Here is a 27,640-nt window from a genome sequence, read left to right on the forward strand (position 1 = left end):
GGGGCGTGGTCGGCCTGCAAACCACCACAGGCCCCTCGCTCAGGCCGCCCCACACCCCAAGGGAACCCCCACCTGATCCAGGACGCCCTTCAGGGCAAACCAGCTGGCCCCCACCCCTGTACCAGGCCTCTATCCTATCTAATAAAAGAGTAATATGCAGATTGATCATCACTGCAACACACAATATAGCTGCCCCCATGTGGTCAAAGATCCTGCCCCCATGTGGACACAAGATGGCCACCACAAGATGGCCAGCAGGAGAGGGCAGTTGGGAAGCACCCTGCCTGCAAGGGAGGGCAGTTGAGAGGGACCGAGCCTGCAAGGGAGGGCAATTGGAGGTGATCAACCCTGCAGGAGAGGGCAGTTAGGGGTGACCAGGCCAGCAGAGGAGGGAAGTTGGGGGCAAACAGGCTGGCAGCGGAGTGGTTAGGGGTGATCAGGCTGGCAGGCAGAAGCGGTTAGGGGCAATCAGGAAGGCAGGCAGGCAAGCAGTTGGGAGCCAGCAGTCCTGGATTGTGAGAGGGATGTCCGACTGACCGTTTAGGCCAGATCCCACCGGGCATCCCTCAAGGGGTCCCATATTGGAGAGGGTACAGGCTGGGCTGAGGGACAACCCCCTCCGTGCACGAATTTCGTGCACCGGGCCTCTAGTATGTTTTATAAAAGCAGTGGAAGTATAAAGGGCCTGGTTTTGGTACTGGGACATCCAGTTGTCCCAGAGCCATTTGGTTGAAAGAGTTGCCTTTCCCCGCTGAATTGTGTGGCCACCGTGGTCAGAGAAAGCTGACCGTATACGTATTTCTGCTTCTGGCATCTCTATCCTTGCACATTTACATCTACCCTTAGGCCCGTGCCACACTCTCTTGATCCTGGTCATCTGTAATCAGCCTTTAACTAAGGCACACAGCCTGCGACTTGGCCCTTCTTTTTAAAGTTGTTTGGGATTTGGAATAGCCGAGGCGGCCTGGAGTGCCTGAGGCTGGTGTCCTGGCCCACAGGCGGGAAGGGAGGGGCGTTCTGTGGAAGAGCAGGAGAACAGGCACAGAGCGCGTGTGGCCACGTGATCCATCGTGAAACAGGGCTTGCAGGTCTGTGACATGCATGCTTTCAGGATCCTGTCTTTTTACCCAAATGCTGGCAAGAGGAAGGCTCAGTTTTGTCCCCCCCTCCCCCGCTTAATCCTCCTTCCTGGATCCACAAGCCCTTTCCGTTCTCACTCCACGCACCAGATAAGGGGAACCCGGATGGAAAAAAGAGAGAGAAAAGGGGGAAAGAGCAGATCCCAGGGTGCGAGACCAAGGGGCTGAAGAGACTCGGGGGAGGGAGAGAGGAGGCTGTTCCAGGGCCCCTTTTGCGAATGTGGGGGTTCCCCGTGGCCTCACAGCGGCCTCCCCGCTCAGGACTCGCTTCTCCGCTGAGAGCAGGCGTTTCTCAGCGATGGACTGGACATCTCCTCTTCCAAACTTGACAGCAGAGCAAAGAGCTACGTTTCATGGAAACGGGATGGGCTGCCACTATTTTGGTTTCTAGAGCGGCATTAATACGATGCGAGTGAAGAAAGGAGCGTCCTCCCGCTGCCTGAGGGTCTTGCAGGAAACACTCAGGTTGCTGCCTGCTCGCTCAGGGCTCAGGGCTGCAGCTCCCGCCCTGGGAGGACGGGGCCACTCACAGCACCGGCTCACGTGCTCTCCCGAGTCCCAGGTGGAGTGTGTACTTCGAATTCAGGAAGAGGCGCCAGATATGTGCTGATTGAGTGAGAATAACCAAAATCAGTGAGTCCGGCTCATCTTCAACGGCTTCATGAGTTGGAGATCGTGGCTGCAGGTGCCCAGGCATCGCAGGGCACGCCCATCACCGGGCCAGGACGAGGCCTTTCAGCACGCTCCAGCCACAGCGCCTTCATGGCCCCCTGCACCGCCCTGCATGACCTGGGCCATTTGATCGCTGTGTCCTGCGGACACCTTCCTGAAACCACACTCTTTCACCTTTGCTTCCTGTCACTCACGCTTACGTCACCACAGAAAATGAAGTGTCTGCCGCTAGAACGACGCCAACGCCCGCGTTCCCTGGTTCCCAGGCCCTCCGCTGTGGGAAACCGCGCAGGAAACTGGCGCGTGCCGGCTGGGACTCTCCGGTGCTGGGGGGGCGCAGCCACGGGTCCCTGACATCTGGGAGGCAGCCGAGGAGCGAGAAGTGGGGAGTTGAGGTGAAGGGAGATGTAGGCGAGGCCAGAGAGGGGCGCCCTGCAGGCCTGCCTGCCCCTCTTGGGCGCAGTGAATGCCATGGGCTCGGGGTTGATTCTCTCTGCCAACTGCGCCAACAGCCCCTCGTGGAGCCCGGAGCCTTTCATTCCGCTGGTAAACCGAAAGGCTCACAAATGCAAACATTCAGGGTAGACTGGCCTTCGCATACAACCCTCCAAAGAGGCTCCTTCTCCTTGCGAGTGGAGAAACCATTACACTGTGGGCCCAAGGGGGACGTCGGGCAGGGCCAGGACCAGTCTCTGAAAGGGGCGGGGGCAGAGGGAGCCTGAGGGCGAGGGGCCGGGACAGAGCTCAGCACAGGGTCATCTGCTCCTGGCGCAGCCGCTGTTCCCACAGGAGGGCGTGAGCGTGGGGGTCACGGAGGGGCAGAGCTCATGGGCACAGCGGTGGTGACTGGTGGGACCACCAGAAGCTCAAGCCCAGCCCTGGCCGGACTGGCTCAGAGGATAGAGTGTTGGCCTGTGAACCGAAGGGTCCCAGGTTCGATTCCGGTCAAACGTACCTTGGTTGCAGGCTCCTCCCCGCCCGGGCCCTGGTCAGGGCGTGTGCAGGAGGCAACCAGTCAATATGTTTCTCTCACATTGATGTGTCTTGCTATCTATCCCTCTCTCTTCCACTCTCTCTAAAATCATGGAAAAATATCCTCGGGTGAGGGTTAAAAAAAAGAAGCAGCAGCAGCTCAAGCCCAGGTGTCTGCCTCTAACTCACTCACCTGCCATCTGCTGCTCCCATCTTCTTCGGCATTATCATTATTGGGCAGACCTTGTCCAAGCAGTATCCCCAAGCTTCAAGTTCAACGGGCCCTGGAATTACAGTGCTCAACTCTTACTCAAGAAGGAAGATGCCATTTTTATTTTCTCATCCAATGTCAACAACACAGAAAAGCCACGTGACATTGACTGGAGGGGAAACTACTAGCCACGTGCGTATGAGACTTTTTAAATCCACATGTCTGATCCACAGGACGGGTCACTAATTTCTCAAAACTGCGTGTTCATGTTTAATGTCAGATTTTTATGGGGAAATGACTTGAAGTTACTCCTTTTCATCATTCTACCAGTGAGTGAAGTCTCTGACCTTTGCTCAGAGTAATTTCCCTTCTGCTGGAGACGTGACATTAGCTACGAGAGCGCTGTTGCCGTGCGCACGGCGGCCTGATGCAGCTGCTCCGGCTCCGGGCGTGAGGGGGCGGTCAGCGGGGCCGCCGTGTCTCCTCGGGCAGGTCACACAGCTTGACCTCGATGTGGCCGTGGCTGAACCCCTCGCCCTTGGTCTCCTCCACATCATCCTCCCCGCGGCCCAGCGCGGCTCGCTTCTGCCTCATGGCCGTCCCCGAGGGCCCACGTCGCCGCGCGGGGGACAGGGTCTCTCTCAGGACGCAGCAGCACACGGCAGAGAGGAAGTTTTTTCTGAAGTTCTCGTTCATAAAGGCGTAAACGATGGGGTTGCAGATGGTGTTGGCGAAGCCCAGGATTTGCACGATGGCAAAAACCATCTTGATTGTGACCTCGTCGTACTGCTCTTCAAAGCTGCCTGAAATAGAGGCACGCCTGAGAATGCGCCCTTGTCCTAACGACCGAATATCAACCTCTGCGTCTCATCCGTCTGCCCACCACACTCGGACGAGAGGCTAAAGGTGTGGAAACTGCTCCAGGCCACTTTGGGGGGAGTGGGGGTGCCTCACAGCCCCGTGAGGGGCCTTCCTTCTCAGAGCAGCGAGGCTGAGAGCAGGGCCGGGCCCGGCAGACGTGGGGGCTCGTGCATCCCAGCCGACTGCAAGCTGCACTTAACCCGGGAGCCGTGGTTGCTCCTCAGCTGTTCCCTGGGTTCCAGAAACACGGTCATCCGAGGGCCACGCCACATCGGAGGCCAGCGGGGAGACTTCCCGCGGGGCGGGACTGCACGGGGTACTGAGTTCACGGGGCTCAGGGCAGGGCTCTCACTGGGGGACAGAGGCTGCCTCCTCTCCCCACACTTGTGTGACTCGGGGGCGCAGAAGGCACAGCATGGAGGGAGGGTGTCAGGAGCTTTCCTGGATCGCCTGTAATTATTAAAGACGAGGTCACGATCGGACAGAACTCTCTGCCATGGAATGGTCTAGTCGTCTTGCAAACACGAAGGAAACCTATTCAACAGTTGGTACTTGATGGCCCCGGCATAGCAACACATTTCACAGGTGCGCTGTGCATTCTGGCGGGAGACGAAGCAGGGCTCCGTCAGGGCGGGCAGCACTCACCGTATTCCATCAGCATGTGCACGACGTGGAAAGGAGCCCAGCACGCGGCGAAGAGGGCCACCACGGTCGCCATCATGGCCACAGCCCGCTTCTTCTTCCTGGGCCCGGGGACACAGTGTCGGTTAACCTCTCCCTGGCAAGTGTGTCAGAGCGATAGCAAAGCTATGAAATCAAGCCTGAGCCCAGACCCTAACCCTCATTCCACCGACATTAACGAAGTTGACGCTCAGTTCAATGTGGGCTGTTCATCACCTTTCCCGTCGCTATCACCCTCACCCCACATCCCTCACATTACAAACCCCCTGGGACGTGTGCTCAGTAGGGGGCTGATGTCATCAGTCTTCCCAGCAAGCCTTTGACAGATGCAGAAACTGGGGCCCCGAGAAGAACAAGTAGCTCGCAAGGTCAGATTGGCCAGGAAGGGATTTAAGGAAGAAGGGCTCCTTTGATTTAAATTGAGGGTGTCTACCTTTCGTGCCTACGCTCTTATTCTGTTACATTGAAGACCACTCGCCCCTGTGATAGGAAAATATCAATATTTATGAAATAGGGGCAGCCCTGGGGATATGATTAAAATGTAAACCTTTATTATATCTCTAAATAACACGATTAACCAGGATTTCAAACTAGTTTTCACCTTTACTCCTGTAAAGGAGATAAGCACGTGCAAGCCATCGACACATTTGCATGGTGCTTTAAATTTATAAAGTTCATAGTCCTTATTTCTTATTTCAACATGGGAGCCCTTTCTTCCCAGGAGGGAGGAGAGCCCAGTCCAGGGAATTTCCAAGAGGCTGAGCATCTCCTGCACTGAGGGAGGATGTCTTCCTACAAACTGGGCACCAGGGGGCGCTGCACATGTGAAGAAATGCTCAAGTCTCATCAAACCACTGCACTTCTTATCAGGTTTTGTTTACTTTTGTTTTTAATGGCCGTTCAGTGTCGATTGTAAAATGAACCATAAGTTGCATTTTAAATTTTCTGCTAATGAATGCAATCAAAAAGCAATGCCCTTTGGTAAAAATAAAATATATCAAAAATTAAAGAAGCCCTAACCAGTTTGGCTCAGTGGATAGAGCATTGGCCTGCAGACTCAAGGGTCCCAGGTTCGATTCTGGTCAAGGGCATGTAACTTGGTTGCGGGCACATACCCAGTAGGGAGTGTGCAGGAGGCAGCTGGTCGATGTTTCTCTCGTCGATGTTTCTAACTCTCTATCCCTCTCCCTTCCTCTCTGTAAAAAATCAATAAAAATATATTCTTAAAAAATAATAATAATTAAAGAAAATAGCACGTTCTGGTTTCCCAAGGATTTTCCTAAGCATCATCTCACATGTTTTAGCATCGTGCCTGGGTGGGGGGCAGGAGGGATGGACTCTGTGCTCCCTGGGACCCGTGAGGAAGGCGGGGCGGGAGGAAGGAGACTTCCGGGCATCTCAGAGCTGTGAGTGGCAGGGAGGGGGGAGTCCACAGCTCTCCCACCTCGTCCTGCTGACAAATGGATGGAACAGACACTGTTCAAACCCCAAGGAAGCTTCCATCTGTGAGGGTGAGTGTGGGGCTGGTGAGCTTGCTCTTTCTTCCTGCCACACATGGAATCTCAAAAGTGTACAGAGAGCTCATGCCCTACACGCGAAGGGCAAGTGACGCTAACAAACGCACCCAGAATTCTGAGGTCCCTGGTAACCATCCCATCCAGCACAACTAATTAAGAATATCTGAGCCCAACTGACATGGCTCAGTGGTTGAATGTCCACCTATGAACCAGAAGGTCACGGTTCGATTCCCGGTTAGGGCACATGCCTGGGTTGTGGGCTTGATCCCCAGTGGGGGCCATGCAGGAGGCAGCCAGCCAATGATTCTCTTGCATCATTGATGTTTCTCTCTCCCCCCCCCCTCCTTCTCCCTCCACCCTCCTCTCTGAAATAATATATATATATATTTGAAACTGAGGAGAATCTTTCATTAAAGCGACCTGGTGATTTTTGACATCTCGTTTCCATGGATGGTTCGAAGCACCGAGCTGTCCCCCACTCTCTTGTGGATCCAGAGCTCGTAGCCGATCTTACTGTACAGGCTGAGCATCACCAGCAGCGGCAGGAGGAAGAGGATGACGAGGATGAAGGTGGTGTAGACCCTCTGGTGCACGGGGCTGCTCCACTCCTCCAAGCAGCACACGTGTTGCTTTTCGTAGAGGAAGTCGTACTTAACCTTTGGAGGGAGAATGGCTGGGTGAGGAGAGCCAGCAGCCGCGGGCCTGGGGATGCAGACCCTCCGGTGGTTACCATGGGGACATGCTTCAAACGACACGCAATTTTGGTTGTTCTTTTGTTCTGAACTGTGGGGGTTTTCCCCCGATCGCTGCTTCAATTCTTCGGAGTTTTAGTACTTTCTTTTCTATTTTAAATGGGATTGAGGTCCAAAGCCTGTTCGCTTTCTCTCTCTCTCTCTCCACTTTTTACACTCTGGTCACAAGTTTTCAATGGGGTACAAGAGCACTTCAATGACCGACGTATGAATGAAAATAACATTTTCTGCTGTGTGCCAACTAGTTCCAATGTCGCTCCAATAAATTTAATAAAACAAGAGATCTGAGGTGAATGAGAAAGTGGGATCCAAACTATTGCTGATCTAAAAAATATCCAGACTCAGGTATAAGCCTTTGAGGGGTGTATTCTACAGAAAGTCAATGTCTGTTTATTAATACCATTTCTGACAGACTCATCTCATCAGTTCAAATGTAATACTAATAACAATATTAAGAAAAAGAGCAATGCTAATAAGAGACAAAGTAAACATTTAGCATATATTCAAAAGTCATTTCTCTGGATAATAGGAATAAACGTTAGGGAATTTATCAAAGCGACTGCCATTTTACCCACTCTGGCACTTTCCAGATGAAAGACACTTAGATCTTAGACATTCTTCTGCCTCCATCCCCAGCAAATTTTATCCCCACTCTTCAATGCCGATTGAAGGGGGAGGGGCCTTTTTTGTATACTCGCCAACCATAAACTTCACGCTCTGATCTAGGCGTTATTTACAGACACAACTAACTGGGAATGGAAACACTCGGTGAAGAGTAAGTTCAAGATCCAGACTCCCCGGGAACAGGACAGCAAAATGAAATCCACCTGACGCCATGCAGACAGCGCCAGCAGGGCCAGCCACGGGGACCGCTCGCTCGCTGGCATGTCCTAACTTAGCACAGGTGTTGCTATGACATGCACTGACCACCAGGGGGCAGACGCTCAATGCAGGAGCTGCCCCCTGGTGGTCAGTGCACTCCCACAGGGGGAGCGCCACTCAGCCAGAAGCCAGGCTCACGGCTGGTGAGCACAGTGGTGGTGACAGGAGCCTCTCCCACCTCCATGGCAGTTGGACATCCCCCGAGGGCTCCTGGACTGGGAGAGGGCACAGGCTGGGCTGAGGGACGCCCCCTCCCCTGAGTGCACGAATTTCGTGCACCGGGCCTCTAGTTGTCCTATATGTCAGCCCTGGGAGGGAGCCTGCGAGAAGAAAGCAAAGGGGTTGGTGGTACTTTACGTCACCAGGTGCAGTGCCAGCCTCGGTCAGGCTCGCGCACACTGGCTCTGATGGAATGTAGGAGTGAGAAGGAGGCCGTGGGATGCATATAAATACATTTATTTGCTTTGAAGAATGAACTCATACTTTTTCCTGACAGAAAGCAAATCTGATTTGGCTGCTCTACCCGACAGCAAGGACTGGCTTTGTCACTTAGATTATGTGTATTTTCTACAAACTAAATTAGTCCTATAGATTTAAAATATATTAGGAGGAGCATGTGCTAAAATAATTGTATTTATTTTTGTTAATCCTCACCCAAGAACATTTTTCCATTGATTTTTAGGGAGAGTGGAAGGGAGAAGGGAAGACAGAGAGAAACATCGATGTGAGAGAAACATTGATTGTTTGTTAGTCTCCTGCACACACCCCGACCAGGAGCCTGCAACCAAGTTCATGCCCTTGACCAGAATCGAACCCGGGACCCTTTGGTCTGCAGGTGGACGCTCTATCCATTGAGCCGAACTGGCTAGGGCTAAAATAATTGTATTTTAAAACAGACAAATCTCCTAGAGTTCTGTGGGCAGGAAATGGATCCCGCCGTGGGAATGGGTTGGGCCATTTCTGAACGGCCCCTCTGCCCCTCTGTGCGCGGGTTTCCTGCCGCAGAAAAGGCCTCGGAGAGGGAGCGGGTCACAGAGTGCGGGAGCCCACGCTTCCGGAGGAGCCCCGGCCCGGAGCACAGCTGGAACCGCAGCGGTTTTCTCTGAGACATCCATGAAGTCACGACTCAGTCACAAGCAACAGTCACCCTCGGGGGACACCTGCCCTCCTGTCCCCTCTCTGCTCCGCGGCCCCCAGGAGAGAGGGACAGGCGAGGAGGCAGAGAAGAAGGGGGCGGTCACACCCCCTCCAGAGGGCCGGGTGCTGGGCCCACAGCAGCTCACACGGTGGAGGGAGACGTTGCAGACTCACTGAGGATTCAGGCTGATGAGGTCGTGACACTGGGCTGGACATTTTAGCAACAAACGAGCACTGTTCTGGCGGTGACGTGACCGGAGGAACTGTCCTGTCTGAATGGCCGGAGGAGTGCCAGGCCCACGCCAGGCTTCCTGGTGGCGTCCCACCAGGTAGCAGGGAAAGGAAGGAGCCTGCCTCCTGCCCTCACAGTGGAGTCTGGCTCACTCCGCATCCACTTACATCAAGAATCAAGCCGCATGTTCCCGGACAGAGACGTGCAGAAAAGCGAACCTGGACCATTCTCTTCCATCATCTACAAAATACAGGTTACATGTACGGCCTAAGGCTTGAAAGCATAAAACTCCGAGAAGAAAACACAGCAAGTACCTATCTGACGTCCGTCTGAGTGATATCTTTTTTAACACATCCCCTCAAGCAAGAGAACCAGCATAAAAATAATCAAATGGAACTGCATCAGACTAAAAGCTTTTGCTCAGCGAAGGAAGCTGCCAACGAAATGAAAAGACCACCAACGGACTGGGAGCACTTATTCACAAATGATATGTCCAATAAGAGGTTGGTATACAAAATAGAGAATAAACTCATACAACTCGATCACAAAAACATAACAACCCGATCAAAAAATGGGCAGAGGACACGAAAAGGCATTTCTCCAAAGAGGACATACAGGTGGCCAGCAGACCTAGGAAAAGAGGCCCAGCAGCTCTAATCAGCAGGGGAAGGCAAGTTAGACCCACAGTGAGATGCCATCTCACACCTGGCAGAGGGGCTACATCAGACAGGCCACAGACACACGTGCTGGGAGGATGTGGAGCAAAGGGAGCCCTCGTGCACTGCTGGTGGGAGTGGCGACTGGTGCAGCCACCGTGGGAAGCAGGATGGCGATTCCTCAAGGTACTAAAAACAGAATTACCGTATGACCGAGCTATTGCACTTCCGGTATTTACTCAAAAAACAAACAAACAAAACGAGAACTGATTTATATGCAGCCCTACCTTCAGTGCAGCATTATCTACAATAGCCAAGGTATGGAAGCAACATAGGTGTCCATCAATAGATGAATGGATCAAGAAGATGAGGTAGTCTGGCCAGAGTGGCTCAGTGGTTAAGCGTCGACCTATGAGGCAGGAGGTCATGGTTCGAGTCCCAGTCAGGGCACATGCCCGGGTTGCGGGCTCCATCCCCAGTAGGGGTGTGCAGGAGGCAGCCAATCAATGATTCTCTCTCATCATTGAGGTTTCTATCTCTCTCTCCCTCTCCCTTCCTCTCTGAAATCAATAAAAATATATATTTTTAAAAAAAGAAGATGAGGTATATGTGTTCGATGGAATACTACTCAGCCATAAAAAAGAATGAAATCTTGCCATTTGTGACAACATGAATGGATATAGAGGATATTATGCTAAGGCAGTGGTCGGCAAACTGCGGCTGGCAAGCCACATGCGGCTCGTGAGCCGCGGTTTGCCGCTCTGTTGACTAATGAGTTTGCCGACCACTGTGCTAAGGGAAATAATACTAGGCAAAGACAAATACCATGTGATTTCACATATATGTGGAATCTAAAAACAAAACAAAACATAACCAGACTCATAGAAACAGAGACCACAGGGTGGTTACCAGAAGGGAGGGGCGGGGGGTGAGAAGGGGAAGGGGAACATTGTCAACAACATTGTGGTAAGTGCACGGATGAAGATGACCCCTAGAGTCAGTGGGGTGATCACATTATCGGGTCTAAAAATGTCAAGTCACTATAGTGTACACCTGAAACTAACATAACCAATTCAAGATTGTATACCAGCTATATATTTTAAAAATAAAATTTAAAAAATAAAAACAAATAAATAACGCCAGGTTTTAAGTGGACCCTCGTCTGAGGCACATGTGACACCCTTGCTGGTGGACACTGCATGCTGTGTTGATTTCAAGGCACAAAAGGATGCACAGTTTAAACAGTGTCTCAGGGAGTCCTGTGCGACCCCCACCTGGGTTTGAAGACCACTGTCTGTGCTGGACACGCCCCCAGTGGGCAGGGCCACTGGAAACCAGCAGGGCCCCGCCCTCACTGTGACTCCCCAGGCCAGGCAGGGCCCAGCGGACCAAGTGGGGGGCAGAGAGAGGCTGGATAAGTTTCCAATTCAAACTGCAATTTGTCACTGAATAGGAGACAGATAAGAAAGGACTTAGGACAGACAATCAACTAATAAGTAGATAATCGGTCACAATTTTTTTATATGACTTCAAAATACAATAGGTCCTCGGGTTACATCGGAGACCCATTCCTATGGCGCAAGGTAACGCGATTTTCGCCGTCAGTCGGAACCCACCTACATAAGCACCTCCGTCACTCACATGGAGCTCATACACAGCAGTGATGAAGTGAGACAGTAAAAAAATTTAAAAGAGAGATAACAATTCCTGAGCTTTACTTGTGGTAAATAAATAATAAAAAACATAAAGCACATATGTACATACGTCGAAATGACAAAACTTTTTTTTTAATAAATAAATGGGAGATGGCGACGTAACCATGAAACAACATATGTGGAGTCCGACGTAACCCGAGGACCGCCTGTAAAAGTATTTGGAGTGACCCCTGGATGCTCACGGCCTGACTGGCCATGCAGGACCCTCGGAGAGCCGCGTCCAGCTGCAGGAAAACGCAGACACTGACCCTAGCAAGTCTTACCCACGGAAGGTCAAGGAAGAGCGGGGTAAAACAGCGGTGAAATCTTAAAACATGTTATTTGAGTCCAGTTGGAAAACCTCCAGTGAAATCATGGAGATCATGCAGATTCGCTGAAATCTCTTGCAGGAAGGAAAATGATTATAATCAAGAGGGCAGGGACATTCTCATAGTATAAAGATCAGCCCCAGCCCCGAACCCACCTCGAGTCGCTGCACGTGCCACATGGGGGCTCCGACGATGACCGCCACCAGCCAGACCACACCTGTAACAGGGGTACAGTCATCAGAATACGACTCAGCCGAGCAAAGCACGTCGTGCTCAGTCCTCTAACCATACAGACTCCCAATGCCCCGTGCACCCGTCACCTCCCCAGAAGCCATGCAATGGTCTCCTCACGTGTTCTCACCTCCACCCTCTCACCCCCCTCCAAAGTGCTGCTGGAAGAGTCTCCCTAGAACACATTTCCAATGTTTGAAAGTCTGTAACCGTGTTCCATCGCCTCCAAGATAAGACCCGACTCCCTGACATGGTCCCCAAGGGTCTTTGTAATCTCACCCACCTCCCGCTTCCCTCCTACATGGCACTCCATGTTCTTCACACCGAGTCCCCTCCTGGGGCTACCGAGCTGGTTTCCGTCCCTGCCCCCAAAGGCACTGTGTGCCCCACGCCTCCAGGCTGGCCTCCCGATTGGCACCTGCTCCCACGCTCTCTGTGCACTCCTTCTCCAGGACGACTCAGAGCCTTAGAGCCACCTTCTCTAAACACGCTTCCCAGGCCACCACCCTTCACAGCTACAACGGGCCACTTGGATTTTCCCAGCAAAGTAGGTGCTTGTTGAATGGATGAAAAACTTAACCACGATACAGATCACCCTGTACAATTTCTTCTTAAAGTGGAAAGTCCACTTACCTTCACCACCCTAAGATGGGCATTATGTTCTTATTTACATACAAACACAACAGCAGAAACCAGCAGGCTGCTGGGAGACTTGCTTTAATGACGTGTCCTTAGCAAGGAGCAAGAGAATCTTCCGAGCCTGGGATGAGGCCGGAACCAAGAGCCCCGACATCAACTTTAAGGAAAACTTCCCGCTCCCACTCCTCCGTTCTTTCCGTATTGAGCAGGACAGTAGGGACACCGTGGGTTGTCTTGGGTTCAAGGAACTGAGACTCACTTAAGCCACAATGGGGTTTTTTATAAAGACACACACTACCTGGCACACTGCCCAGAGAGACTGTATGATTCAAGACAGTTCTCTCTCTCTCTCTCTCTCTCTCTCTCTCTCTCTCTCTCTCTCTCCTTCCTTCCCTGCCTCTCTTTCATCCCTCATTTCTCTATCATCTATCTGTCTGTCTGTCTATCTATCTCTGCACATGGCCAGGTACATCTATTCTACCCCACTCCTCACTGTATCATGTTATCTTGTGTCCAGTCATTTCTCCAGCCATCAGTAGTATTTGGGCGGAGTTGAGTCTAATTGGCTTAGCTCAGTGCCAATCCCGAGTGCAGGGCGGGCTCAGGGGCAGACACCTAAGGCCGGTGAAGACTATGGAGGGGGTCTGTGAGCTCTGAGCAGGGAAGTCTCGCATCTGCCGCTGGGGCAGGGGCGCAGGTGGCGGCCGAAGGTGGGAGAGGGTCCTGGGCTCTCTGAGCAGGACCCGCCTGGACTGCCTGGTATCGACTTTGCTTTCAGATGGCAAGCCCCGCTCTGCACCTCTTTCCTTTTAATAACTCCTCCCGCCAAGGGCTTCGCTCCCGGCCCTCCTTCCACACCACCTGCTGTCTCTAGATGTCCTGATGGCGGACGGTTGTCAATTATTAAAAGCCAAGAGGTCTCTGAATTCCTTGTAGGAAGGACGCGACATCCATTTGGGACGAACTAAAACTAGCAATTTTGTCTCCTTGAAATGAGTGGCTTCCCAGGGCCCGCAGGCGGCGCTCTCGGGGCGGGCGCGAGAAAGGATGGCTCCCCTCTCCCCGGGCGGTGCTAATGGCTCCCTGGACGGTCACTTTAGCTGCTCTGGGCGAGCGGAGCTTATTTCGCCCTAATGCACGCCCACGCTGCGAGGGGCATGAGGGTTATAAGTGGCTGGATGGTAATTATGGGGCAGAGTCCTCCCGGTGATGGCCCGGCTGGGACATTTCTCTCCAGGGCCGCTCAGCAGCCTCGCCTCGCAGACGCAGGAAGTGGCTGGGTCTCTGTCAGGCGTCAGCAGCACCCAGCACCCAGCACCCAGCACCTAGCACCCAGTGTTCCCGCGGGCCCAGCCTTCTGGGCTGCACCCCTGTTCTCCGCTTTTCTAAACACACTTTTCCTGCCCCCTATGAAAATCCACCTGCACTAACAGGGCATCGTAGCCACCTCTTGGGTCGGGAAGTCATAAGGATTGTTCCCGCAGTCCTGCCACCCATGGGCTGGCTTATGAGCTCTAAACCCAAGGGGCACATCTGGAATGAGAGGCGTGGTGCTGGGGGGGACCCGGAGGGAGGGAGAGGGGCCGGAAGGGGAGGGGGGGAGGCAGAGAGGACTGAAGCTGATCACCTTCCCTTTGCACCCACGCTGGAGCCGAGGCGCCCGCCCTCCCCCCTCCCCCCTCACCCAGCGTGGTGAAGGCCCTGCGGTGGGTGTAGCGGCACTTCACGCGGAGCGGGTGCACCAGGCCGTGGTGGCGCTCCACGGCGATGCAGGTCAGGGTGAGGATCTCGGTCACCACGGCCGTGCACTGGGCGAACGGCACCATCTTGCAGACGAAGGCACCTGTGGCCGGAGACAAGGGACACATCAGAGGGAGAAAGCTGGGTGTGTGTTCGTGCTGAGCCTCCGCTTCAAAGGCTGTGTCTACAGTCACACCGCAGAGCGCCATGCCCAGAGGTACAGGCGCAGGCTCGCTCCCTGGGGGGCTCTGAGCTCCCAGGCTGTGATCAGGACAGAGCAGGGACAGGGCCTTGGAGAGGGGCAGCAGAGGTGGCTGGCCCTCCCTGCAGGAGAGCAGGCCGGGGGGGGGGGGCGGCCTCCTGCGCCCCACACCACTGAGGCGCCTTCGGTCCTTCCCTCCGGTGCCCTGTCAGTCACCACACAGGACCATCCTCCTCAAGGACGCCCACACCCTGTTTCTCTTCTCTTCTCCTCTGACCTCCTGCCCGAGACTCCCCGGTCACCCAAGTCCTCCCTCACCGCTTTCACTTTCTCTGTCGCAGAACCAAGGTCTTGAGCGCGTGGCCCCTGGCAGCCTTGGTGTGCAGACACGGCTGCCGCGATATTGTTTTAAATCTGTGAGCCCACTGCCACGCTGTGTGTGTGTGTCTGATGTCTTCGCCTTCTGCGTGAGCCCGGCCTGCCATCTCCGAGGTGGATGCGCCTCGCTGGTTGCCACCATATGCATTGCTCTGCACGGTCACCGTGGGCATCAGCTCGGGGACAGAGATCCCTGGCAGATGCCAGAGAAGTCCTGTGGGCCACCCTGTCCCCAAGCTGAAGCCCATCCCCCCCTTTCCTCAACCGCGCTGCCACGCTCTGCGGGGCGGGCTCCTGCGGGCTCACCCATCCATCCCTTCCTTCGTGGAACCACCTCCCCAGTCCCACCCTCACGTCCTGCACTGGAGTCTTTGCTCAGATGTCACCTTCTCAGTCAGGCCGTCCCACCTGTCCCCTCCCTCCTCTCAGTCCCCGTCTCTCTTATTCCACTCTCCTCCCTCGCTCTGTCACCTGCCGGCTCACCGGCTCATGCACGGGCGGTTCGTTTTATTGTTTGCTGACCGTCCCCATCCCTACTAGAAGGTAAACACGCCAAGCTCAACGCTGCTGCCCATTTCTGCCTGCGGTGCGCCCAGTACACACGGCGGCTCTCAGCCAGCACGCCGAGAGGAGCGCAGGAGGCTCTTAGCCAGGCAGGGAGAGGCTCGCCTGGAAACGCTGCTTCCCGGTGATCCCGCCCCTCCTACTGTAGCTCTCGGGGAGTTTCTGACACACCAGCCACAGGTTCCGTAAGTCAGCTCTGAGCTGTCTGAAGGGAGCTCTCATGTCCCCGCGGGGTCTTCCCAGCGGCCCCAGTTGTTCCTCAAATGGTCCAGGGGGACCCCCTTGCTCAGGCAGGGGGGGAGGGGGGGGCAGGCTGGCTAACGCAGAAACCACACGACTGCCCCGTCTTCCTGGGTCTAAACACCCTCTTCAGTGACTGTACCTGAAATCTTCACGCCTTTTGTGCTCGTGTTATCAAGTGGTTGCTTTACATTGAACTTGAAATCAAACCTGAAACGAACAGGGTCCACTTAATAGACAGTTTCTGTGACTCCAAGATTCCCGTGACTCGGGGAAAATGTATTTAGGTGTTGCTCCAGATACTGCCCTTCCCGCCCTTCTCGGAAGCTCCAAAGGGCGGCCCAAGAGCCAGTCACAGCCCCAACCTTGGTTCCAGTTCCCCAGATCCTAACCCTGCTCACAGTCAAGGCCTCTCTTGCCCGGTGCGATCATTTAGATGCCAAGTGCAGGAATTTCCTTTCAATACTAATATATTTTGTGGTTTGAGCACTGATCCTACTGTGAATGACATAGCTTACTTCAAATCCTGTTTTGTAAGTGATACTTGTATAAATGAACATGTGAATACATTCTTTATCTGCACATCTATCCTTTCTTTGAAATTTTGATCAGAATTTCTTCTATTCTTTCAACCATATTGTGTTATTTTCTTAAGTTGGACAGTCCAAGGTTAAATGAGCATCAGAAGGAACTTTCCATGAAATGGACATGGAACCATCATCAACACAGTTTAGGCATAACTATCCAAACAAATAAGAATTACTGTCATAAGGACACATATGCAATACCTTAATCAATAAAGGGGGAAAAAAAAGAAATTTTCTTCAAATCTCAAAAAAAAGAAAAAAGAATTACTGTCGCAGTGGTATCTCCTTGTAGCGCTATCCATCTTGTCCATCATAATCACATGGGACATTGGTCCCTGACTTCCTGGTATTATCTGATTCATCCGATCTCTGCGGAAGGTGCTCTGAAGCTCAATGTCACCCTTTGTGAAAAGGGATGGATAATATCCACCTGTCCCGTGAGCACAATGCGAGCACTTCACACAATAAGAACCCGGTACCGGATATGTGTTTTCATAAATGGCAGCTTTTTGTCATCATCAGGCAGCCAGATGGAAAGCACTGAGCTCAATGCGGTCCAGCGGAGGTTGGCAGGTTGTTTGTGGCTCACCTGCCCAGGACAGGACATCTCGTTCCGTAGCCTTATTTCCCAGTGAAGACGCCGCAGCGCGGAGGAGAAGTGCCCTGCTTAGGGCCGCACAGCTGTGTGTGACAGCATGGAGCCGGGCCCAGGCCACGGCGCCCTGGGGCAGCTCTCACCCACATGCTCACGAGTCACCTGTTCAGTAGTCCGCGGGACAGGTCTGCACCAGGCCCTGGTTCTACTATCTGTCATCTTACCCCTTTTATGAATCCAGACCGCATTTGCCCAACGCGCTACTTCTGACGTTTCTCCAAGCAACTTGCTAAGCCGTTGCCAACACTGTTTCCTTGATCACTCCTCCGAGTGTCGTCCATGTCCTGCATGCAATTTACGCTGAAGATCTGAGTTCTTTTGAAAAGTAGGAAGATGCTCTTTTGCTCCCTACTCATTTATCTTGATCTTTAGTCCCACTCGAACCAGCTCTGCTTTGCCCTTTTGAATTCGGAGATCATTTTTCAAGGTCTGGCGGCCTGGAGCGAAGGAGGCACTGAGGACTTGGGTTTTGTCTCTGCCCTTTACGAAATGTCAACCACCGACCCTCCCTTCATCTTTAGCTCCTGTTTCTGGTGGCTCTTCGGTGTGACTCCCCAGTGTGACTCGCACAGGTCTAAGCTGTTTTGCAAGAATGTGTCCTTTGTGACATTTCTTTACATAAATGGCAACTTATAGGATGCCCTGGCCAAGTGGCTCAATTGGTTGAGTGTAGTCCTGTACACCAAGAGGTTGTGGGTTCAATTCCTGGTCAGGACACATGTCTGGGTTTTGGGTTCAATCCCAGGTCAGGGGTCAGGGAGTGTATGGGAGGCAACCCATTGATATTTCTCTCTCTCTCTCTCTCTCTCTCCCTCTCTTTCTCTATCTCTTTCTCTCTCTCTCTCTCCCTTTCTTTCTCGCTCTCTCTCTCTCTCTCTCTCTCTCTCTCCTTTCTCTCCCTCCCTCCTCCTTTTTCTCTCTCTCTCTCTAAAAATCAATAAGAACATATCCTCAGGTGAGGATTAAATAATAATGATAATAATAATAATAACAATAAGCTGGGATAATCCTAGAATTCCTGGTGTAGGGCACTGTTTTCTTGGAATGCTCTTCCCTTTTTTCCATCTGGGACCATCAGGCTTTAAAATCAGAGTGTTTCTCAGAGCCTGCCCAGAATGGCTATTTCTTATCCATATACCTGCATTTCTTAATCTCAACACAATTTCCTCTGGTGCATGAACTCAGCTCCCTGTAGGGAGACAGGCAGATATAGGCCCTCCCAGTGTTGAAAGAGCCAGTGAAGACGAAGAGGGTTGAAGGTATGCGGTCCGGTGCCCACCAGGTCATGAGCGACAACAGACCACAGCTTAGAGACTGCTGCGACCTCTGAGCACCCTTGGCCCCTGCTTGTCCCTCCAGCTTCACACTGATCCTGTGTGCCTCCAACATCCTTCTAGTACATTCCCTTCTCAGCTGTTCTCAGAACGAAGGAAACTTACTTGACATCCTTTTGGTTACTTTTTCTCTGGAAGGTATGTTGCCTAAAATGCAGACTATGCTGGTCAATGCTCCTTCTGTGTGCGTTGTCAGTGCTAAGACAGCTCAGTCCAAATCTGACTGTTTCAGTTTGCCTCCATTGTTGCTTCCATTTCTACTTGAAAACTGCAATAATTCCCCTTTGCCTACTGGATTAGAAGCAAATGCTTTGGTTTAATATTTATCGCTTTCCTGCCTTAACTTGCTTATGCAGTTTTAGTTCTAGAAGGTGAACTCGTTTCTGGGCATGAATGGTGTCCACTGACCTATACCCACCCCCACCTTCACCTCCCATCACACACAGTGCAGGCCTCAATAATTCAAATAGGAATAAAAAAAGACCTCATTGTTTCTAAAAATGGGGTTTGGAAATAGAAAGCAATTGGGCCAGTATTAGTTTCCACCCCAGTGTAACAGTGACTCTCAAAAGGATCCAAGTGAAAAGGTCAGAATGAAACGAACAGAGTACTCATGTAGGAAAGATGAAAATCATTCTTAGATTAATTTAGAAAACGGTGTAAGGAGCTATAAGTTCGTGAAAGCATCTAATGACGATATCCATTCTGAAGAATTTGTTCCAAGGTTGATTAAAAGAAAACAATGTGGGTTGCTTTTGTTCTTCTTTTCTAGTTCTTTAAGATGCAATGTTAGGATCTTGGGATTTGAGGAAATAATAAAAGTTAGAGCAGAATAGAATGAAACAGAGAACAAAAAGACTATATAAAAATTAATACAACAGAGAGCTGGTTCTTTGAAAAGATTAATAAAATTGACAAACCCCTGGTTAGACTCACTAAGAAAAAAAGAGAAAAGACCTAGATAAACAAAATCAGAAATGAAATAACAGTCACAAGACATCACAGATATACAAAGGATCGTACTAAAGTATTATGAAACACTACCTGCCACTAAATTCAATAACTGGAAGAAATGGATAAGTTCCTAGAAATATATAACCTTCTTAGACAGAATGATGAAGAAATGGAAAATATAAACAGACTGATAAACACTGAGGAAATTGAAACAAACATTAAAATCCTCCACCCAAAATAAAAGTCCAGGACCAGATGGCTTCACTAGTGAATTCTACCAAACATTCAAAGAATATTTGACACCTACCCTTTTCAAACTCTTCCAAAATATTGCAAAAGAGGTGATACTTCCTAACACATTTAATGAGGCCAAAATAACGCTGACACCAGAACCTGGCAGGGATAACACTAGAGAATGACAGACCAATATCTCTGATGAATATGAATGCAGAAATCCTAAACAAAATACTAGCCAATTGAATACAATAATACATTAAAAAAATAATACGCTACGACCAACTGGGGTTTATTCTAGGGGCACAAGAATGGTTCAACATATGCAAATCAATGTACTACACCACATTAATAAAACAAAGGTTAAGAATATATGGTCTCATCAGTAGAGGAGAAAAGGCATTTGATAAAATACAACATCCATTTATGCTTAAAACACTCAATAAAATGTGTATAGAAGGAAAGTACACAACATCATAAAGGCCATATATGACAAGCCCTCACCTCAGTCAATATCACACTCAATGGTGAAAAACTGAGAGCTTTTCCTCTAAATTCAGGAGCAAAATAAGGATGTCCACTCTCATCACTTTTATTCAACACTAGAGGCCCAGTGCATGATTTAATCATGCACCTGGTGCACCAGCTGGCTGTCTATCCGCTGGTGCACCAGGCCTTCTGAAAGCCTCCGGCGCGGCGGAGGCTTTCGAAAGGCCTTGTGCTGGAGCAGACAGACAGACAGCTCCCCCGCTTTGGCTTTTGATCGCGGGGGAGCTGGCTGGCTATCCGCTGGTGCACCAGGCCTTTCGAAAGCCTCCGGCGCAGCCATGGCACAGACGCTGAGCTCGCGGCGCCCGCGAGCTCAGCGTCCTGCTGGCCCAATCAGCTACCCCGGCCACGCTGAGTCCCGCCCCCTGCGCCTCCTGCTGGCCCAATCGTGGGCGTAGCGGAGTGATGGTAATTTACATATTACCATTTTATTATGTAGGATGTTCTGGAAGTCTTAGCCAGAGCAATTAGGCAGGGGAAAGAAATAAAAGGCAGCAAAATCAGGAAGGAAGAAGTAAAAGTGTCACTCTGCAGATGACATGATCCTGTATATAGAAAATCCTAAAGACTCCACCAAAAAACTATTAGAAACAATAAACAAATACAGTAAAGTTGCAAGATACAAAATCAATGTACAAAGATCCACTGCCTTCCTTTATACTAACAATAAAGCTTCAGAAAAAGAAATGAGAAAAAAACAATTCCTTTTGCAATAGCAACAAAAATAATAAGATACTTAGGAATAAACTTAACAAAGGAGGACCTATATTCTAAAAACTACAAAGCATTATTAAAAGAGATCGAAAAAGACACAACAAAATGGAAAGATATACCATGTTCATGGATCAACATAGTTAAAAGGACCATATTGCCCAAAGCAATACACAGATTTAATGCAATCCCCATCAAAATCCCAATGTCATTATTTGAAATAATAGAACAAAAGTCATCAGATTTTTATGGAACTACAAAAGACCCTGAAGAGCCTAAGCAATCCTGAGAAAAGAGAATTAAGCCAGAGGTATCACACTACCTGACTTCAAATTATACTACAGAGCTGTGATAATAAAAACAGCATGGTATTGGCAGAAAAACAGAAATGAGCTCAGAAATAAAACCACATGTATATGGGCAAATCTTTCTTGACAAAGGAGCCAGAAACACACAATGGAGAAAAGAAAGCCTCTTCAATAAATGGTGTTGAGGAAATTGGAAAGCCACGTGCAAAAGAATGAAACTAGATAACGGTATGTCCCCGTGTGCAAAAATTAATTCAAAATGGATCAAAGACGACCTAAATATAAGATCTGAAACTATAAATTACATGGAAGAAAACATAGGTACTAAACTTATAGACCTTGGTCATAGAGAACATTTTATGAATTTGACCCCAAAGGCAAGGGAAGTAAAGGCAAAAATAAGTGAATCAAACTAAAAAGCTTCTGCAAGGCAGAAGAAACCAACAACAAAACAAAAGGCAGGCAACCTGAATGGGAGAGGGTATTTGCAGACAGCAGCTCTGACAAGGGGTTAATATCCAAAATACAGAAAGAACTCAAACCAAACAAACACACAATCCAATTAAAAAATGGGGGAAGAACCTGAACAAACACCCCTCCCCAGGAGACTTAAAAACAGCCAACAGATATAGGAAAAGATGTTCAACCTTCCTGGCAATTAGGGAAATGCAAATCAAAACTACAATGAGATACCACCACACACCTGTTAGAGTGGCCATCACCAACAAGACAAGCAATGACAAGTGTTGGAGAGACTATGAAGGGAAAGGAACCCTCATTCACTGCTGGTGGGAATGTAGACTGGTGCAACCACCATGGAAAACAGTATGGTGGTTCCTCATAACACGAAGAATAGAATTAGCATATGATCCAGCAATCTCTCTTCTGGGTCAAAAATTTCAAAAACATTTTTTCACAAAGATATAGTATATGCACCCTGTTCATTGCAGCATTATTTTTTTAAGATATATTGTTATTGATTTCAGAGAGGAAGGGAGAGGGAGAGACAGAAACATCAATGATGAGAGAGAATCACTGATCGGCTGCCTCCTGCACGCCCCCCATCCTTGGGATCAAGCCCGCAACAGGGCACACGCCCTTGACTGGAATCGAACCCGGGACCCTTCAGTCCCCAGGCCGACGCTGTAGCCACTGAGCCAAACCAGCCAGAGCCATTGCAGCATTATTAATGGTGGCCAAGACATGGAGCTAACCCAGTGTCCTTTGATAGAGGACTGGCTAAAGAAGGTGTGGTACACGTATGTTACTCAGCCATAAGAAAAGATGAAATACGCCATTTGTGACACCAGGGGTGGGCCTTGAGCATAGTATGCTAAGTGAAATAAGTCAGTCAGCAAAATTCACTCATATGTGGGATCTAACACGGAAACTCACAGACGCAGACAACAGGAGGGTGGTTACCAGAGGGAAGGGGGTGGAGGGAATGGTATAGGAGCTGAGACATATGGTGACGGAAAATGGTTAGTCTTTGGGTGGCGGGCACACAATGAAATACACAGATCATGTATCACAGAAATGTGCACTTGGAACCATATGATCCTATTAACCAAGTCACCCCAATAAATTAAAAAAAACATGAACAGACATTTACAGTTTTTTAAAGGGAAAGCTACTGATACACCACTATTTGAAACTGGTTTACCCAGACCCAGAGGCCACGTGGGTAACGCCCTGCACTTCAGATCAGCCAGAGATGTGGCAACAAAGACACCCAATGAGCAGACTGAAGTGCTAGCTCGGCTGATGACAGGCAAGAGAAGAAAGAACTTGGCGGGCCCAGGCTAAGACTCAGGAAGTGCAGAACCAAAACGTGAACATAGCACCACGGGCACTGCAGGAGCGGAGTCTGCAGGCGCCTCGCACAGTGCGGAGAGAGGCAGCGCGTGCCCCGTGGCTCACCCTTCGAGCAGTGTCTTCAGGGACACGTTTCACTTCTGCAAACCCAGTGGGATTTGTTAGGGCGGAAGAGCCTCGTGTTCCTGTGGCATCGCCCCCAAACACAAGGCAGCTGCTGCCCGTGGCCGGCCGCGGAGCGGCTCTCTGCACAGCGCAGGAGGGAAGCCGCTGTGTGGACCCAGAGAGCACAGTGTACACAAAACCCGCACGCCAGCTCCACCGACTGGGGGTAGGCGAGCCCCATGTCGAAGACTGGAGAAGGGAGCCGGTGGTGGAGCTTGGGCCTCGCCTGCTCCTGCCCCACCTCCTGGGCTCCAGGCACCGGTGAAACGTTGTGGGCTGTGCTAACTTAGAACCGTCTCGCCCGGCCGGCGTGGCTCAGTGGTTCAGCGTTGACCTAGGAACCAGGAGATCACGGTTTGATTCCTGGTCAGGACACATGCCCAGGTTTGAGGGCTCAATCCCCAGTGTGGGTGTGCAGGAGGCAGCTGATCAGTGATTCTCTCTCATCATTGATGTTTCTCTCTCTCCCCCTTTCCCTTCCTCTCTGAAATCAATAAAAAACGTATTTTAAACAAAGAACCGTTCTTCTCATCTTTCTCCAGGTGTCCCCTTTCTCCAGACTTTCACCAGTTTTAACTGCTCTGCACATCCCTCTTGCAGGAGGCCAGCAAGGTCGGGGTGTTAGTACAGTGCAGCTGCGCCCACACAGGGCTGCTCCGAGGTCCACGTGGGACCCCTCCGGGCAGTCTGCTCCTGCAGGTCCCAGCATCGGCCTCCAACGGCCCTTTGAAAACGGTAACAGCTGTTCACCACTTTGTGTGCTTCACAGCCATTTTTCCTCTCGGCCTTCCTCACAGCGCAGGCCTGTCAGCATTTACAGATCATCCGTGGTTCTCAACCTTGGCTGCAAGTTGGAATCTTTTCTTTATTTTTGTTTTTTATTTTTATTGAATTCAGAGAGGAAGGGAGAGGGAGAAAGAGACTGAAACATCAATGAGAGAGAATCATCCATCGGCTGCCTCCTGCTCACCCCACACTGGGGATCCAGCCGGCAACCTGGGCATGTGCCCTGACTCGGAATGGAACCGTGACCTCCTGGTTCCTAGGTCAAGGCCCAGCCAAGGAAGTTCTATTGGGAACTTCTGAAAATCCGATGGCGGGCACCACACTCAGCCCGGGTAACTGGACTCCAGGCAGGAACAGGCGCTGTTTGTGAGCTCCCGGGTGATGCCCAGCGTTGCCGAGGCGGAGACCCGCTGCTCTCGGAGGAAGTCTCCCACCAGCTGCTGGGAACACCGAGTCCCACACTCTCTCCCAGGCAGCTGCCTTCACCTGCGCAAATGCCTGTGGGTGTGCGGTCCCCAGGGATGCTGTTACTCGGGGTGTTTGGAAGTCCTTTCCCGGAATTGCTTTCAGTCAATTTCCCAGCCACCGTTAGACAGTCCTCTCACTGCACCCAGGCCTGCAGGGAGAGCCGCAGCGCCGTCCTGTCCCGGCTGGGCTGCACCACCACAGGGGGAAGGTGGTTCCTGTCCCGCTGGGGCTGCACCCACCACAGGGGGAAGGGGGCTCCTGTCCCGCTGGGGCTGCACCCACCGCAGGGGGAAGGTGGCTCCTGTCCCGCTGGGGCTGCACCCACCGCAGGGGGAAGGGGGCTCCTGTCCCGCTGGGGCTGCACCCACCGCAGGAGGAAGGTGACTCCTGTCCCGCTGGGGCTGCACCCACCGCAGGGGGAAGGGGGCTCCTGTCCCGCTGGGGCTGCACCCACCACAGGGGGAAGGGGGCTCCTATCCCGCTGGGGCTGCACCCACCACAGGGGGAAGGTGACTCCTGTCCCGCTGGGGCTGCACCCACCACAGGGGGAAGGTGACTCCTGTCCCGCTGGGGCTGCACCCACCGCAGGGGGAAGGGGGCTCCTGTCCCGCTGGGGCTGCACCCACCGCAGGGGGAAGGGGGCTCCTGTCCCGCTGGGGCTGCACCCACCGCAGGGGGAAGGGGGCTCCTGTCCCGCTGGGGCTGCACCCACCACAGGGGGAAGGGGGCTCCTGTCCCGCTGGGGCTGCACCCACCGCAGGGGGAAGGGGGCTCCTGTCCCGCTGGGGCTGCACCCACCGCAGGAGGAAGGTGACTCCTGTCCTGCTGGGGCTGCACCCACCGCAGGGGGAAGGGGGCTCCTGTCCCGCTGGGGCTGCACCCACCGTAGGGGGAAGGGGGCTCCTGTCCCGCTGGGGCTGCACCCACCACAGGGGGAAGGCTGGGCCGACACTCTGCCTGGCCCCAGGCACTCCCCGCCTCACCTTCCTGATGCTGAGCGCCACAGAGGAGACTGGGTTAGAGCTGACTTCCCAGCTCCTGGGAGTCTTCAGAAGGAACCCTCCCACGCCTTAAGCTCCCATAACCTCAGTCACCACAAGTCCCCCTTCTCCTAGCCCCTCCCTTGGCCCTGGACAGCCAGGACCTGAACATGCCCCAACCTGACCTGACACTCCCACTGCACTCCCCCACTGCACACTCCCACTGCACTCCCCCACTGCACACTCGCACTGTGCTCTCCCCACTGTGCTCTCCCCACTGTGCTCTCCCCACTGCACACTCCCCACTGTGCTCTCCCCACTGCACACTCCCCACTGTGCTCTCCCCACTGCACACTCCCCACTGTGCTCTCCCCACTCCACTCCCCCACTGCGCACTCCCCACTGTGCTCTCCCCACTGCACATTCCCACTGTGCTCTCCCCACTGCACATCCCCACTGTGCTCTCCTCACTGCACACTCCCCACTGCTCATCCAGAGGCCTGATGTCAGCAGACACTCATGCTTCCTCCATCCTTTCTTAGAAACTCCCTCCCCTCCTGCTCTGAGTGAGGCCTGGCTCATCCACAGGACACCCTCCTCAGCACCCACGCCATCCCACAGGTCACCCTCCTCAGCACCCACGCCATCCCACAGGTCACCCTCCTCAGCACCCATGCCATCCCACAGGTCACCCTCCTCAGCACCCATGCCATCCCACAGGTCACCCTCCTCAGCACCCATGCCATCCCACAGGTCACCCTCCTCAGCACCCATGCCATCCCACAGGTCACCCTCCTCAGCACCCATGCCATCCCACAGGTCACCCTCCTCAGCACCCATGCCCCACAGGACACCCTCCTCAGCACCCACGCCCCACAGGACACCCTCCTCAGCACCCACGCCCCACAGGTCACCCTCCTCAGCACCCACGCCATCCCACAGGTCACCCTCCTCAGCACCCATGCCATCCCACAGGTCACCCTCCTCAGCACCCATGCCCCACAGGACACCCTCCTCAGCACCCACGCCATCCCACAGGTCACCCTCTTCCTCACCCACGCCCCACAGGTCACCTTCCTCAGCACCCACGCCACCCCACAGGTCACCCTCCTCAGCACCCACGCCACCCCACAGGTCACCCTCCTCAGCACTCACGCCACCCCACAGGTCACCCTCCTCAGCACCCACGCCATCCCACAGGTCACCCTCCTCAGCACCCACGCCACCCCACAGGTCACCCTCCTCAGCACCCACGCCCCACACAGCAGAGCCAGGGAATGCTGAATAGGAGCGTGGCTCCCAGGACTATTCATCAGTGCAGCCCTGGGCAGAGGTGAGGGAACGCGGGATGCTGGTAAGACCCTGCGTGTAAGTGTCTATCTTCACATCAGGGGAGAGCCGTGGCTTAAACGACAATTGGACACTGATTTCAGAATCACCCGCAAAGAAGCGCGAGTCCCAGGGCAGCGTCTGTGCAGCAATGAACGAGGAAAGAAAAGAGGCTCGAAGAGGGAGTGAGAACCTGGCCAGGCAGAACATCAGGGACAGGGACAAAGGAAACAAAGCCAGAAGGAAAAGAGGCGCTTGTGGAGTCCTCCAGAAGAGAGCCAAGTGTCTGCATTTACCTGGAAAATGCCTCTGAATATACTGGATAAAACAGAACATTGTTTTTCTTAATTACCTGGAAGAAAAGCGACAGGTGCAGTCCGTGAATTTGGAAGAGTTTTAGATGTTGTGACGAAACGGCTAAAAGGAGAAGGGAGTCGGAGACACACGAGGAGGACCGGCTGCAGGTCCGACAGTAAATGCCACGGCCGCGGGCACCACGGCAAGTCCGTGCCGGAGCCTGACCACATAGGGGAGCGAGCAGACGGGAGTCAGAACTTCCAGGGCCCACTCCTCGTCGCTATGGCAACACAGCCCATTCTCACATTGGTGGTAACAGGAAAGTCATAAGCAAGCCCATTGACTCTTTTGGGGGAAGGAGCCCCCACACCTGCTCGCTCTGTGTCGGGAGGTTTCGGGGAGTGGGAGTGGCGGCTGGTGGGTGGGACGTGGCTGATGCTGGGAAGCTAAGGCAGGTGCATAGGGGACTGGCGGGCAGCTTGCCTCATGCTGGGCCGGCTGAGAGCTGAGCATCCCTGGATCACCTTCTGGTGAGTGTCACTCAATAAAACACCAACTGTTTTGGATCCCCTTGTCTCCCTCTTAGGAAGTCGATGTCTGCTCAGTGGTGTGTTGGACACCAACCGTGGGGGGCTGTTTTAAAGGCCTCACTCGTGGCTGTCAATTCCCACCGTGGAGATCTCCCACCGTGACCTGCAGCAGCCGCACGAGGGCTTTAACCGAGGACCTGGGCAGAGAC

General features: G+C 52.4%; 1 protein-coding gene across 1 annotated transcript in view; it reads right to left on the reverse strand.

The window, feature by feature from the left end:
* Positions 1-3,456: 3,456 nt before the first annotated feature.
* QRFPR (pyroglutamylated RFamide peptide receptor) overlaps positions 3,457-27,640 on the reverse strand; it is a gene marked incomplete at both ends in the record, with an annotated part of 28,322 nt that continues 4,138 nt past the window's right edge. The window contains 5 exons of the mRNA XM_079773376.1: positions 3,457-3,797; positions 4,501-4,598; positions 6,474-6,709; positions 11,891-11,952; positions 14,290-14,448. Of these exons, the coding sequence (XP_079629502.1) occupies positions 3,457-3,797; positions 4,501-4,598; positions 6,474-6,709; positions 11,891-11,952; positions 14,290-14,448 (896 nt within the window). The remainder of the gene's footprint in view (positions 3,798-4,500; positions 4,599-6,473; positions 6,710-11,890; positions 11,953-14,289; positions 14,449-27,640) is intronic.

This window comes from Cnephaeus nilssonii (assembly GCF_951640355.1).
Source record: "Cnephaeus nilssonii genome assembly, chromosome: 5".
NCBI lineage: Eukaryota > Metazoa > Chordata > Mammalia > Chiroptera > Vespertilionidae > Cnephaeus > Cnephaeus nilssonii.